Source organism: Corvus brachyrhynchos, unplaced genomic scaffold (assembly GCF_000691975.1).
Source record: "Corvus brachyrhynchos isolate BGI_N302 unplaced genomic scaffold, ASM69197v1 scaffold148, whole genome shotgun sequence".
Classification (NCBI taxonomy): domain Eukaryota; kingdom Metazoa; phylum Chordata; class Aves; order Passeriformes; family Corvidae; genus Corvus; species Corvus brachyrhynchos.
The window spans coordinates 2148465-2161850 of NW_008239785.1; the positions used below are offsets into that span (position 1 = coordinate 2148465).

The following is a 13386-nucleotide window of genomic DNA, read 5'->3' on the forward strand; positions in this document are numbered from 1 at the left end:
GGGAAAGGATGTCTTTGAACCTCCATCCCCTGCCCAACTTGGCTGAAATAAGCCAGCAGGCTCGAAAGCCATCTGGGGGAGCAGGCGTGGACAGACACACACAGAGCACACAGCACTTACTACTGGGGAAACCAGGCAAAAGAGGGAGCAGCTTCATCCTGTGATTGGGCCCTTGCTCTTCTGACAGTTTATTCTCTGCCTGGTTAGACCCCACAGTAAAAGGGAATTTGTGCTCGATGGGTTGGAGACCAGATCTTGGGACAGAGCTTGTCTCATCATAAGGAACGTGGCTGAAACAAGTCCAGGGACCTCCTTAAGCTGCCAAAGCAGCGCTGCAGAGACCAGAAAGGTGGATGAAACCTGTCCCTACCTCCAGATACCATTGGCTTTTCCACTTGTGCTCCTTTGCAGTGCTAGAATTTGGGGTGACTTTCAGTAACTCACTCCAAAATCAGAAGGAAAAGCCAGAGACGCTCTCTGAGTCACTGGCATGTTGTTACCAAGGACACTAAGGTTCCTGATTTTGAAGAAGAGATTAATTACATTCTACAAATAGACATTTTATCTGCATTGAAGAGCAGCAAGAGCAAGTTCTTTTAGCGTGGCTCATTATGTATCAGCAGGTAGTATTGTGACAGATGTAGGAATGCAGTCGTATTGTCACTGGGGTTTAATCATCAGAAAGCTGTCTTCCCCGGGTCAGCTCCCTGCGAGGATTTGTAATATTTACATAGCACTTGGGGCTGGCTTCTTTATTGCTGGGAGTCTGTATTCACTCGTCAGTCTCTCATTATGCATGTGCCAGTATTAATTGCATTTAGAAATGAGATTCTAAAGCAGAAGTGAGAGCTATTTAGACCTCCATTCAGCTTGAAAGACAGCAGCCTTCTGTGTGACAGCTCTCGAGATGTTCTTGTGCTCAGCTCTCTCCCCAGCTGAAAAGCAGGTGTTGGAGGGAGTTGGTGTCAGAGCCACTGTATCAGCACTGCCTTTTGTGCATGCCCAGACATTTATATAACCGACAGGATAATGACTCCGCAGAAGTGGCACAGAATTGACCCTTCTGGTACTGGATTGAAAACAGCCAGGGAGAGAGTGGAGCTGCTCAGCTGCTGTGCAGCTATGGGAGGAAAGCGATGCTGAGCCTTTTCTCCTGTGGAAAGAAGAGGGGTGTTCCCTTGCTGGTGGGTTTGGGGGTAATTTATTGGCTCACCTGTGCCTGCAGCACTTTGGGGCTGTGCTTGTGGCCTTGTTTATGTATTTAAAGTGTTCAGAAATTCGGCTGGCACTTGTCTGCGCCTGCCTGCTGCACGCTGATTGCTCCAGCCCGGAGAAGCAGAGCCGTGTGCCACTGCTGCCAGCTGCCAGCCGTGCCTGGGCAGTGGAAGTGAGGAGGTCACGGCCTCTTTCCAGAAGGAAATAAGCTGGAAGGTTAATCCAGATGATGCCAAGCTACCAGCTCTGTTTTCCCCAGCCTGAAGTGCAGAGGGCCTGTCCTTGCCTTGCCGCACAGTGTGTGGGGTGTTCTCCTGGGGGGACATCCCCACAGGCACTAAACACTCCCTCTCTCCATGGCCCTGGCTCCCAGCCCCAGGAAAACAACCCCTCTGGGGCCCAGGGGATTCATGTGCAGCCTGTTGGGAGGGGACTGAAAAAACCAGCAGCAAAGCAAATCCACGTTTCACTTCCCAAAGTGCCTCCTTTGCTTTGCCATAGTCCAGCACTGCCTCACCGAGCCTGAGACCTCTCCAAGTGCTCTCTGTGGAGGACATCTCACAGACCTGGCTCTTTCCAGCAGGCTCCTTTGTGTGACCTTTGTGCTCCTGGACTCCTGTGGGGGCTCAGTGCCCTGCATCCCCCCACGCTGGACTGGCACCAAGACCAAACCCATCCAGCAGCATCTCTACCTCTCCAAACCCAGGAGCAGGCAGTGAGCAGCTCCTGCCAGGAAGAGACTGGAGGGGAAGAACACGAGAAAGGCAAACAGAGCAGACATCCATAGCCAGCCCTGGCCTCCAGCCAGGACCTTCTCGTTAAATATCACACAAAACAAAGAATAAATCACTGCTTGCTGAGGAAATCCAAGCACTGGAGCCCAAGGAGTCCCTCTTGACCTTCCTGTCTCTTGACAGCAGGTTAGTCCAGGACAGTGTTCCAGTTTGCTTTTCAGCTCCAGCAAGGGACAGGGATAGCAGACCCCACAGTCGGGATGTTGGGAGGAATCCTTTCAAACCTCTTTGTCTGAGGTGGTGGCAGCCAGCTCCAGTGGCCAACACTAATCCCATGGCTGAGCACCCCAGCTCTGCGAAGGTGGGCCAAGGACAACCTGTGCCATTCCTGGCAGCCCCAAGGTATATAAATAGAAGACAAGGACGTGAAGGAGGTCAAGTGAGCAGGGGATTTCACATAATCTGATCTTGCCTGTGCTGCTCATTTGTGTCCTTTGCCCAGGATGCACGCCCTGCTTCACACACGGGGACGTCAGAGGCAGAGGGTTGATCCTGCACCAAGCCAGGTTTATCCCATGGAACATGTGGGCTCCTGACATTTTCTTCACACAGGCTGTTTCTCAGGGATGTCTTTAACCCAGCAGTCACTCAGAGAAGTGCACATATGGAAAATCCTGGTCTTTCTTGCTGTATGGGGTCCTGGTGCCTGACCAGCCTAAGCCCAATCCTCTAGCTGGCCAAAATCCTGTTGGATCAACACAGGACTGGGGCTCTGGTGCCTCAGGTCTGTTCCTGGTCTTGAGGATGCTGTCTGCCCTTCACCAGGGCCATTGTGCCTTGGTCTCCTGTACCACTTCTCCCCAGTCCCTGGCCAGCAGCACATTTTTCTCTTGCTTCTGATGCTTTTCTTTTCCAGGACATGAAACTCTGGAAACAGAACCTCTCCTGGTGTAAAGCTATCAGTGGAACGGCTCTGATTTATGCCAGCACAGAGAAAGGCAAGTAGATGAATGTCCAAAATAGATCAAGTAGAAAAGCTGTTAATAGCCACTGGTCTTTAATGGTGAGAGCAATTAATCACCAAAATAACTAATCTAGGAGTGTACGGCTTCTCTATGGGCTGGTGTCTGCACCCAGACCAGCTGCCTGTCTGAAGGCTGCAGCAGGGCTTGGAGGAAGTTTTTCCTGCCCATGCAGCTCTGAGTGTCCCTCATGCTCCCAGGTCCATGCCGTGATGGGAACCCTCATGCTCATTCCAGCTTTTTGCTGCTGGTGCTGGCACCAGCCACATTTTGTCCCTATGCTGTGCTGCTGTCTCACCAGCCACACGATGATGATGATGATCGTGGTGGTGGTGATGAAGCCAGAACCAGGCTATGGGCCCCCAGTTAAAATGTGGTGGAAGGAGTGCTGATCCTGCCTTGAGTGGAGGTAGCCAGGGCAGCACCACATCCCTCCCAACCTCAGCCTTTTCAGCTCCAGGTTCCTTCCTATCTCCTTGTGCACAGATTTGTGCTTTATTCACTGCCTGCTCCTAAGAAGCTGACCCCTCACACTGCTCCCCTGGGCAGGGCTTGTGCTGCAGCTGGATCTGCCTGTCCAGGGCTGGGGCACAGGGCTGTCAGCACACTGTGAGCTCTGGTGCCATCATTCCAGGTGACTTGTCCCCCAGCCCGTTTCTCCTGCAGCTTCCCAAGGGATGGACTTGCAGTCTGCCAGCCTTGCCAATCCCCCCTACCCTCTGCCCAGAGACAGCCCCCATCTCTGCAGCTCGTTTGCTCGGACACTTAATGAGTGTTTAATTCAGCCAGTGCTGCAGGTAGCATAGGGACAGTTGGGGCCACAGAGGCCAGGAGATGCCTTCCCTGCTTTGAGCCTTGTTTCCCCCTCCCCTGACTTAATGGGCTCATTAAGTGCCAATTTGACCTCCCCACTTTCAGATGTCTCCAATCTCCACTGGTAAATAGATTTGTGCGTCTCCAGCGGAAACCTCCTGAGCTGAGCCTGGTGTTGGAGCAGGCGCTGCACAGCGAGCGAGGGCGATGCTCAGGCTCGCTGTGAGCACAGCCCCACTGCCACCGAGCTGAAGCCAAGCCAGTGCTGAACGGGGACAAGACTCCCTCCCAAAAGGCACGGGGAGCTGCAGGTAGTGGAAGCCGCAGCCGCCGGCACCGTGCCCATGGCGCAGCGGGGACGCATCGAGCAGGAGGTGACCCTGCCCTCCAGTCACAGCTTTGTCATTGCCTTGGTGTGGGACTGCAGCAAGTCCCTTCCCATCTGCTCCCTGCCTTCGCCTTGGAGCCAGGATGAGCGTGAGCGTGTGTGTGAACACGGAGCACAGCGCAACAGGGTGCGGGGTGGTGGCTGCTGGCTCTTCTCAGAGCCAACGTTTAGCTGATGCTCTCGAGCATTCCACACACCCAGACACTCATCCAACCTCCCAGAACCCCAGGGATGGAGCAGGACCTCCCCAGGGCTGTTTTACACCAGCTGGGTCTCAATGGCAGCTTGGTGATGTCCCCGCAGCTGAGATCACTGCTCAATCTCCCAAGCCAAGGCATGAAGACAGTCAGGCAGCCAAGCTGCAGGTGCTGGACTGCTCCGTTTGGAAACACCTTGATCAGTGCATGTAGAAGCATCCCAGTGGTTCATCCCTGGCCCTTTGCACCAGACAAACAGGAGGACCAATCCTTCATTTCCTCCTGACTGGCGCTGGTGCATGGGAGAGGAGGTGACAGCAGATCACAGAAGGCTCCTCTCTGCCCAGCTCGAGAAAATGCCTCCCGGTGTCCCCCAGAGAACCAAAACCAGAAGGAACCCAAATATCTCCATGAATACAACATAAGTTGAGAAGTGAGATCCTCCACCCCAGGACCACCCCTCACCCTCCCAGCCCCAAGGCCCTGAGGGGTCGGGAGGGGGACAGGAGAGGACGTACGGTTCAACTTTGTTGCAGAAGCGGCGCCGCAGCAGGAGGACCAGTGGACCCAGGATCAGGATGGTGGTGCACATGGCGCTTCCTCCATCACCACCAGCACCCACAGCCCTTCACATCCCTCCCGGAGGCACTGCTCAGCCCAGGGCTGTCACCCGTGCGTGGCTGGCCTGTCACCCCTGCTCATGGGCACCTCTCCCCAGCAACCACCTGAAAGCTCTCAGGGAAGGTTTCAGGAGGAATTAAGGCAGGATCAGATGTAATTAGGAGGCAGCAAATGAGGACGTTCTCCTCTGACCTCCGGGTGGGAGGGACCCCAGAGCTGGTCTGTAACACCTTGAGCATTGAATCGGTTTCGGTGTGTGGTGTGTTCCTGCCCTGGCTGGTCCCAGCCCTGCACTTTGGCCAGGTGGGTGCTGGGGCAAACGTGTCGTGGACCAGGCCAGTTCCCACCTCATCCACCCCATGGCACCCCCAGTCTGTCTTCCTGCCCCCACCAGCCCCACAGCACCAGGGCTGGGTACTCCCTTCTGCTCCCCCCTTTCCCGTGTGCCTCCCTCCCTCTTTGCCCACCTTCCCCCTGCTCCTCTCTTGCCCTCCAGCTCCTCCATATCTGACAGGCTCAGACTTGCCTGTAATTCCCTGTGGACTCATCTCAGCCAGCTGATCCCAAGACCTTGTATGCATCCTTCCGTCACCCGGGCTGGGCTTGCCTCCTCATCCCCACTCTCCCATGGCTCAGCAGCACACACACCTTTCTTCACAGAGCTGCTCTGGCCCTATGCTCTCCCCCAGATCTCCTTGCCCATCCTGTTCTCTTGCCAGGGAAGATTTCCCTCCACTCTAAGCTCCACAGGCGGTGAATCACCTTCACACATCTTGTCCCAGCTCAGCCCTCTGCAAAGCAGAACATGTTCTGGAGTGACTCTGTGGGTTTAGGTTAAAGAGAACAACTGGGAAGCACCTCTGCAAGAGGGGCAGCGGGGAGACAGCTGTGTTTGCCAGGCAGATCTGTGGCCACAGACATGGGGCTCAGTGGTGGTGGTGCTGCTGACCTGGAGAAGAGCCCCAGAGCAGGCAGGGAGCTGCAGACACTGGCTGTGGGGTTTTGCCCCCAGGTGGGGTTTTGCCGTGAGGTTCCTCCAGTGACTGCTCTCAGCCTGTCCCACCTGGACACTGTGGCAATGGGCTCTGATCCATGGAGTCTAACACTGCTGCTCATCAAAGTTGGGATGTGTCTCCTTTTGGGGCTGTGCACACCATCCCGAGGGTTCTCCCCGTGCCCCAGCTCCATTTTGGCCCTGGGGCATGAGACAGGGGCTGACTTGGGATGGACATTGGCCTCAGCAGGGCAGCTGAGAAAAGCACCAAACTAGGCATTCCCATAACTCAGACAGAAAACAGCTTCCTCCTGCAAAAGGGTTTTGACACCCAGAACCAAATCCAAGCAACCTTGATGGGTCTGGGTTCAGTGAGTGGTTGGGTCAGAAAGAAAGCAAAACTGAGCTTTCCAGGAAGCCTGGCTTTCCATCCCCATCCAGCCACAACCAGAGATGCCCCCTAAGTCCAGCCACGGCAGGGGCCTGGGACAGCTGTTGTTAATCTTCTCCTGGTGGACATGTCCTCTCAAAGTACTCCAAAAACAACAGTCTCAAGCAGCACTTGAAATTTCAGTAAAACCAAATTCCTCTAAGACTATCCAGTAAACAGTCCCTGCTCCTGAACTTGGGGGTTGGCCGGGAGCAAAGGGCATGGATCTGGCCTCGTTACTGGCACCAGCAGGATGGGAAACCTTGCTGAGAGTGGTGGAAGAAACATCCCAAGTGTGTCCTGCGGTCAGATGGAGACAAGAGTGAATAATTCCTTCCTGAGTGTAAGTCAGGCCGGCCGGAGGGTGCGGAGCTGCCTTATGCAAGGCACCGGGGAGCGCGTGGGGTGGCCAAGCCCCATGTCCTGGCCAGGCGCTCTGGAGCACGCTGAGCCCCCAGGAGCATGGTCCGGTATGCTGGGAAGTCACTGGAGCCAAACAAACAGCGGCTTCTGGCTGAGCTGAAGCCCAAGAGGCTGGAAGGACCTTCTTTTCCCTGGCAGTCGGCAGCCTCGCTTTCGTAATCCCCGCTTGTAAACTCTTCTCCCCTCGCTGAGACCCAGCCAGGCTGACACCAGCAAAGTCCCCATTCTTGCATCCCAGGTGCTGCCTGAGGCCCTGAGCTCACTCCTTCAGGGACTTGTTTAGGTTTACCCACCTAACCAAACAGGGCACCGTCACTTGGGCTGCCTGAACCTCCGCCTGTGGGCACAAGCCCTGGGTGCCCCCTGAGTGTGAAGGGGAGGCCGGTGCAGGGGGCAGTGCCTGAGTGCTGGCCCCTGCACTCACTTGGGTGACCTCTGCAACGCAAAACACATCTTCTGGAATCGATTGACTTTGGCACTGAGGTCACTGGGTGACCTTGGCAGCCAAAACTCGCCCCATGAGGGAACATATCCCCTGCAAACACTCTCGATTGATGCTGAGAGGTGCTCGGTTCAAAGGCAAGGTAATGTGAGCAGATTAGTTAATGCTTCTTGCCCTGGCTCTTGAGAGCAGGGCTGGAATGACGGGGCAGACTTAATGGGTTTTGAAGGCTTTTCTTTTTATAATATGAATCAATGAAGCTGTACAAGGAGCATGGATAATGTGATCGGAATAAGAATCAGGGCTTGTCTTTGAACCGGAGCGAAGTCCCTGACGGTGTTTACTTCATGTCCTGGCACCAAATGTGAGATGACATGAATACATTAGCTTGCTGGCTTTCCTGAGCAACCCCTGCCATGCTCAGACCAGCTTCAGGAAGGAAAAGAGCAGCAAAGAGAATCAGTTTGGAAGTGTGGACTTGTTTCCCAATAACCCTTGCTTACCACTGAAGGGTCTGGCTGTGACAGGGGCTGTGCTCCAGGGGGCAAGAGCTGAGCACTGGGGGTGAAGGGGAAGGTGGAGGCAGTTCAGGATCTGGGGAAGTTTACCAGCTGGCAAATGCCTTGTCCAGGAAGCCCCGTGGTGCTGGATCTGTCATCTGCTTCCTGAGTGTCTCTTGCTTCATCTCTCCCAGCTGCATCACAAGGTTTCAGTTTCCTAAAACCCAGTGTGGGACTGGGAGTTTTTGCAATGTTCCCAGTCTGGGAACAGGTTGGTCTGGGTTGGAAGTGATCTCCAGAGTTGTCTTGGCAGCCTCTCACCCTGCCCTGCCCTGCCCTGCCCTGACTGAGAGCCCTGGGCAGCACCAGCCCCACTCCCAGGGCTCCTTTCTTCCTATTCCCCTGGATTTCCTAATCCTTGGGGGTTTTTGGTTTGTGTGGGTTGGTAGGGATTTTTTGGGGAGGAAGCCAGAAAAGCTGACATAAGGATTAAGATCAGGGGGAGGTTGTGCTGTCCCCATCACACCCACTGCCTCCCCTCTGCCTGCTGCTGCCAAGGGTCTGCATCCCATGCTCCCTTCCCAGGTGCTGCTGCTGTCCCAGTCCCCAGCACCTCACACCTTCCTGATTCACACATGGGAGTGGTGAACTGAGGTTGGAGTGGCCACAGGGTTTGGGGCCCCCTCTGGGAGCTGGGGGCTCGGGGCAGGGTCCCACTGGAAGGTTTGCTCTGGTGGCACCTCAGTCTCTGCACAAAGCCACATTTGCTGGACAGAGGAACCCCTTGGACCCCAGAGTAGAGGAACCCTGCTCCATGTAAGAAGGGGCTGGTTTGGTTTAAGCACATTCCCCCTAGCTCCGGCAGCACCGCCTGCGGTCTGGATTCCATCGGCAGAGGAATGTCTGCTCCCAGCTTTGCCCCTCACCACAGCCCAGGTATCACAGAGCTGCCCAGGGCTGCGAGGGGACAGCAGCTCCCTGCTTTGGCACTTCCCTGGCACATCTCTTCCCAACCAAGCTGAAGACATGGAACTGGGGAAATCCCAGTTTCTCGGTACTTCAGGTCTTTCCGAGTAAATTGGTGACCAAGCCTTCCAGCAACGTGGACAATGACTGCATGGTTAAATTGGGGTCACCCCCACCTTGGGATGGGGATTCAGGCAGCAATCCAACCCCAGCTGAATCTGGGGGGGGTCCTGCTGGCTGCAGCCCCTTTTGTCCTCCAGCCTGATCCTGTAGAGACAGCTCAGACCACAGGCACTGCTGGCACAGAGCTGGAGCACCAGGATTGCACACGACCGCCCGGGATCAGAGAAGCTGGGGGTAGGAAACCTGCAATAAGCACAGAGCATTTATACAAGCTTTAGGCTAAATCCTTCCCTCCCTGGGCAGCAGCACTGCAAAGCCATTTCCTAAAGTCTTGTTATTCCTTTTCAGGCCAGGGCTTTGCAGTTGGCAGCAGGGCTGGATTAGGAAAAGGGAGAGAGAGGCCTGGCAGGCTGAGGGCATTGCTGGGTGAGCTGGGCTGGCAACCAGAGCCTTTGGTTCAGCAAAGGTCGGGGTGACAAGTCCAATATCTCCAGGTCAGGTACTGCAGCAGCCCAGAGTGGCTCTGGGAGGAGAGTGAAGGAGGAACACCCAACCTGGCATGCACCACGCCTTATTCCACTCAGAATCCCAGGACTGCTCCTGTTCTGGCCAGGTTGGTGTCCTGAGGGTCTGGAGACGGGATCCTCGCTGCACCCCTGGAATCCCACCAGCACCAAGGCCTTGGGGCAACTCCCGAAGCTCCTTCCCAAAACGGTCCCTGCTGGATCTCATGTGGTGCCTTCCTGGGACCACCCCAAGTAACAGTGTCTGTCAGAAGGCCCCAGGGAGCTGACATTGCAGGGGACACAAGAAGTGACCTGTTATTCTCCAGGAACCAAATAACAAGGCTGTCCCCATGCACCAGGAAGGGTGGACTCAGCCCCGAAGGTCTGGATATGAGGTGTCTGCCTTCGCCCTAGAGACCGTGGAGAAGTCAAAGGTGGGGATCTGCCATCATCCACATCCCACATGCTGTGGAGCTGAAGTCTTGGGGTTTTTTGCCTTCACCTCCCACTCAAGGATTAGGAGCCAAGTACATTTCTCATTGCACCCAGCACATGAGAGGAGGAGAGGCAACGTGGGAGGGCACAGGGGAGTGGGAGAAGCCGTCGGCAGGTGGGTACAGACCCCTCAGGAACACGGCATGCCACAGGCAGAGGCTTGGAGGGCCTGGAAACCCATCCTCCCCTTCTGCAGCTGGGATGGAGGATTGCCTGAACAAGCACTTGCTCTCTTCATGCTGTGCAGAAGCTCTGGGAGAAGCAGGCTCAGGCTCAGCAGGGACAGGGCACCGCAGTGTCACCCCATCACGGGGACAGGTCCACAGGAAGGAGGTGGAAAGCAGGAGGGCTGTGATGCTCAGCTGGTGAGGGGAAAGGGATCAGGGTGTTGAATCAGGATCTGAGAGAGATGGATTGATTTCTTCAATATGGATTATGCAGGCTGACCCCGTCTCAGTCTCTGCACTGGCCATGGGGACCAATGTTCTCTGTCCCCCTCCCTGAGCCCCATGGCCCTGGAGTGCCCTGTCTGAGCAGCAGGCACTGTGCTGAGCTCCCCTCTGGGCCAGCAGGCAGCAATGGTGTCACCGCAGCATCTTTCTCCTTCTGGAACAAGTCGCCTCCTAACCCCAAGCCCTTGAGAGCAACACTCATGGGAAACCATGGAAACGGGTGGCAGGCACGTGACAGCGTGTGCCTGCACTCCTGCCCTTGATTTATGTCCCACGTCTGGGACGAGACACAGAAATGCAGGGCTGTTGGGATCGTTTGGGATTTTGAGGCAGCAGAGAATCACCACAGCTTTACTCCCCATCTCCTGTTTGTGGAGCAGGATGGCACTTGGGAATGGGGCTGGGCTCCTGACAGGGCCAGACCTGAGGAGCCCTGAGGGGGAGGCAGAAACCTGGAAAAGGCTGGGGGATTTCTCACTTACTTTTCTAATATTTTCTAATATTTTCTAATATTTTCTAATATTTTCTAATATTTTAATATTTCTAAGTGGAGACTTTTGAGCCCACACCCTTTGACTCCTGGTGCCAGGGAGCGAGGAAGGGCACCCTCTGCACCCAGGAACCAGGTGCCAGGCTGTGAGCCCGGCGTGGGCTAGGACACCAGGTACAAAAGCATCGAAGATTCCTTTTCTTTAAACACACAGCAAGTGATAACCAACGCTCCACTCAGATTATCCCCCCAGTGCTCATATTGGTCAGAATTTGATTTTTTCCCCTTTTTGAAAGTACTTGCACTGCACTGCAGCTTTGTTCTGGGTTTAAGCTGTGTGTCTCCGGGTTTCAGCTAGGTCTAAAGCACCTCTTCCCCTGCACCTCAAGGGAAGGTGATAAGCTTGGCTGTGCCAACCCGGGTCCAGAGAGGTTTCTCTGCTGCCTGGTGACCACCTTGGGACACTGTAGCTAATATTTGAGCTGGGGCTCATGGCTGCTCATCCCAGTGGCTAATGGACACAAAGTAAATCCAATTTCCACCAATTTGGTGAAAATCTGATGATTCAGCAGCTGCTGGTGGTGTTACTGAACAATTCCTGACCTCTGGCCAGGTCAGGCTGGCCGCACTGCTCTGTTGTCACTCTGGTGGGTTCAGAAGCTCGCAGCTGAGCTTTGCACTCGAGCTCAGCGGTTCATGGATCCGTGGGGCTCCCGGTGTGTCCCAGCACATATTCCCTGGGGGACCCACAGTGGGGGATCTGTGGGCAGCCTGTTCTCCACCAGCTCTCATTAGCTCCGCAAGAGCAAATTTGCTGACACCACCAGTCTGGCGGCTGCTAACGGGGAGGTGGCCGAGGCTGGTTTGGAGGAGAAACACAGCAAAAAGCCTCGACAGCTCTGCAGTAACAAAGCTCCAGCCCCTCCAGGGGCGCAGCCGCCCCCCAGGCCGTCAGAGCGGCACCCGCAGCCCGTCTGTCCGTCTGTCTGCCCGTCCGCCCTGCCGGGGTGCGCAGCGGCTGCGGGAGGCGGCGGGGCACAGCCGCTGCTTCGCTTGTCTCCGATCCCCCTCTGGGGGACTCGCGGTTATTACACGGCTCCGGAGGATTTTCCTGCTCTCTGTGCAAATGGACCGCGCTGTGGGTTTAACATGCCGGATTGTCAGGGAGCTGGGAATGGCATTTGGGTAAAAACCAGCCCCAAAAGCACACCCACGAAGGCGGCGGGAAGCCTGGAGAGGAGGTGTTCCCTTGCCAAGGCGCTGCCAGCAGCGATGCAATCGCGGAGTGACAATGATACCTTCATTTCACGAGTGCCTTAACTCGGGATCCCTTTCAGCCGGGTCCTGCCACAAAGAAGGGAGAGCAAATTCTCAGCATTAAAAAGTCCCCGTGGGACAGACCCTGATCTCTTTTGGGGGGCAGAGGGATCCTCGCAGTGGGGGTGCCTCGTGCTCCCCGCTCGACCCCGACTGTCTCTGCAGCCCGAGAATTGGAGATGAGCGAGGGTCTGTCCTTCCAAACAGCACCTCCTGCAAAATCAGGGAGCGCAAAGAGGAGAGCCGGGGCAGAACTCGGCACAGCCAGCGGTTGGGCTAACTTTAACTCAGCACTCTGGATTCTGAATTTCCTCTGAGCTGTTTACAAAGGGCTGGAAAAAAAAACTTGAAGCAAAACCTCCCCCCGCCAGCACCGTCCTGATGTTGCCCAGAACATCTCTCTCATCCCTCCCTTTCGGGGAGAAAAAAAAAAAAAAAAAAAAAAAAAAGGAAAGGAGGGAGGAGTGGGAGAGAGGAGGAGAGAGGGAGAAAGTGAGCTCACGTTCACACATTGGTGAAGAGGCTGGTCTTGCAATGCCTTTGAATATTTTACTTTTAGGCAGTTCCTCGTCAGTCAGCCACACACATCCGAGGCGAGCTGAAGCTAACTACAGCCATGGACAGCACTAGGAGATCTCAAATCTAATCGCACGCATCCTTCCTCCGGGATATTTTTTAAATTCAATATCTAAACACGCCGACAGGCAGCTGCACTCACACACACGCACACACACACATCCATCCACATCCACACGTCGCAGAGCCGCCGAGCAAACACCTTGTCTCCTCTCGCAGGATATACCCGCTAACACACATCTCTCTTTATCTCCTCCTGGCTTCCCGGAGGATCCTGCCGGCTGTTTTTCATGGAGAAAGTCCAGGGAGAAATGGAGATTGAGAGATGGGAAAGAAGTGAAGAGATTTCAGACGCAGAAAAAAAGGTTATTCAAGAGATATGGAGCAGAGTATATGCAAACTGCGAGGACGTTGGGGTCTCCATACTCATCAGGTATTTGAAAAACAAACCAAAAAAAAAAAAAAGAAGCAGCAAATGCAACTGAATCTCTTTATAGCTGAGAAAGAGGCAGAACAATATATAGAACTGAGTGGAGATGAATGACAGCGAGTGGGGAGCTGGCTGGGTGTATTTGCTGCCTGGGAGCAGGGATTCACAGCGCTCCTCGGATTCCCACACCTTTGAGCCCGGGTGGCAGCGGCGGGGGGAGCGGGGGGAGCCTTGCCGGGGACTTTGGGGGAC

General features: G+C 55.1%; 1 protein-coding gene and 1 long non-coding RNA gene across 2 annotated transcripts in view; one reads left to right on the forward strand and one right to left on the reverse strand.

Annotated features, from left to right (window-relative positions):
• The window catches only part of LOC108448872, a 7507-nt gene extending 2335 nt beyond the window's left edge, over positions 1 to 5172 (reverse strand). The window contains exon 1 of the long non-coding RNA XR_001864926.1: positions 4888 to 5172. This is a non-coding gene — a long non-coding RNA (uncharacterized LOC108448872). The remainder of the gene's footprint in view (positions 1 to 4887) is intronic.
• Positions 5173 to 12624: 7452 nt separating this feature from the next.
• CYGB (cytoglobin) overlaps positions 12625 to 13386 on the forward strand; it is a 16218-nt gene continuing 15456 nt past the window's right edge. Inside the window, exon 1 of the mRNA XM_008640564.2 lies at positions 12625 to 13137. Coding sequence (XP_008638786.1) covers positions 12995 to 13137 — 143 coding nt within the window. The 5' untranslated portion in view covers positions 12625 to 12994. The remainder of the gene's footprint in view (positions 13138 to 13386) is intronic.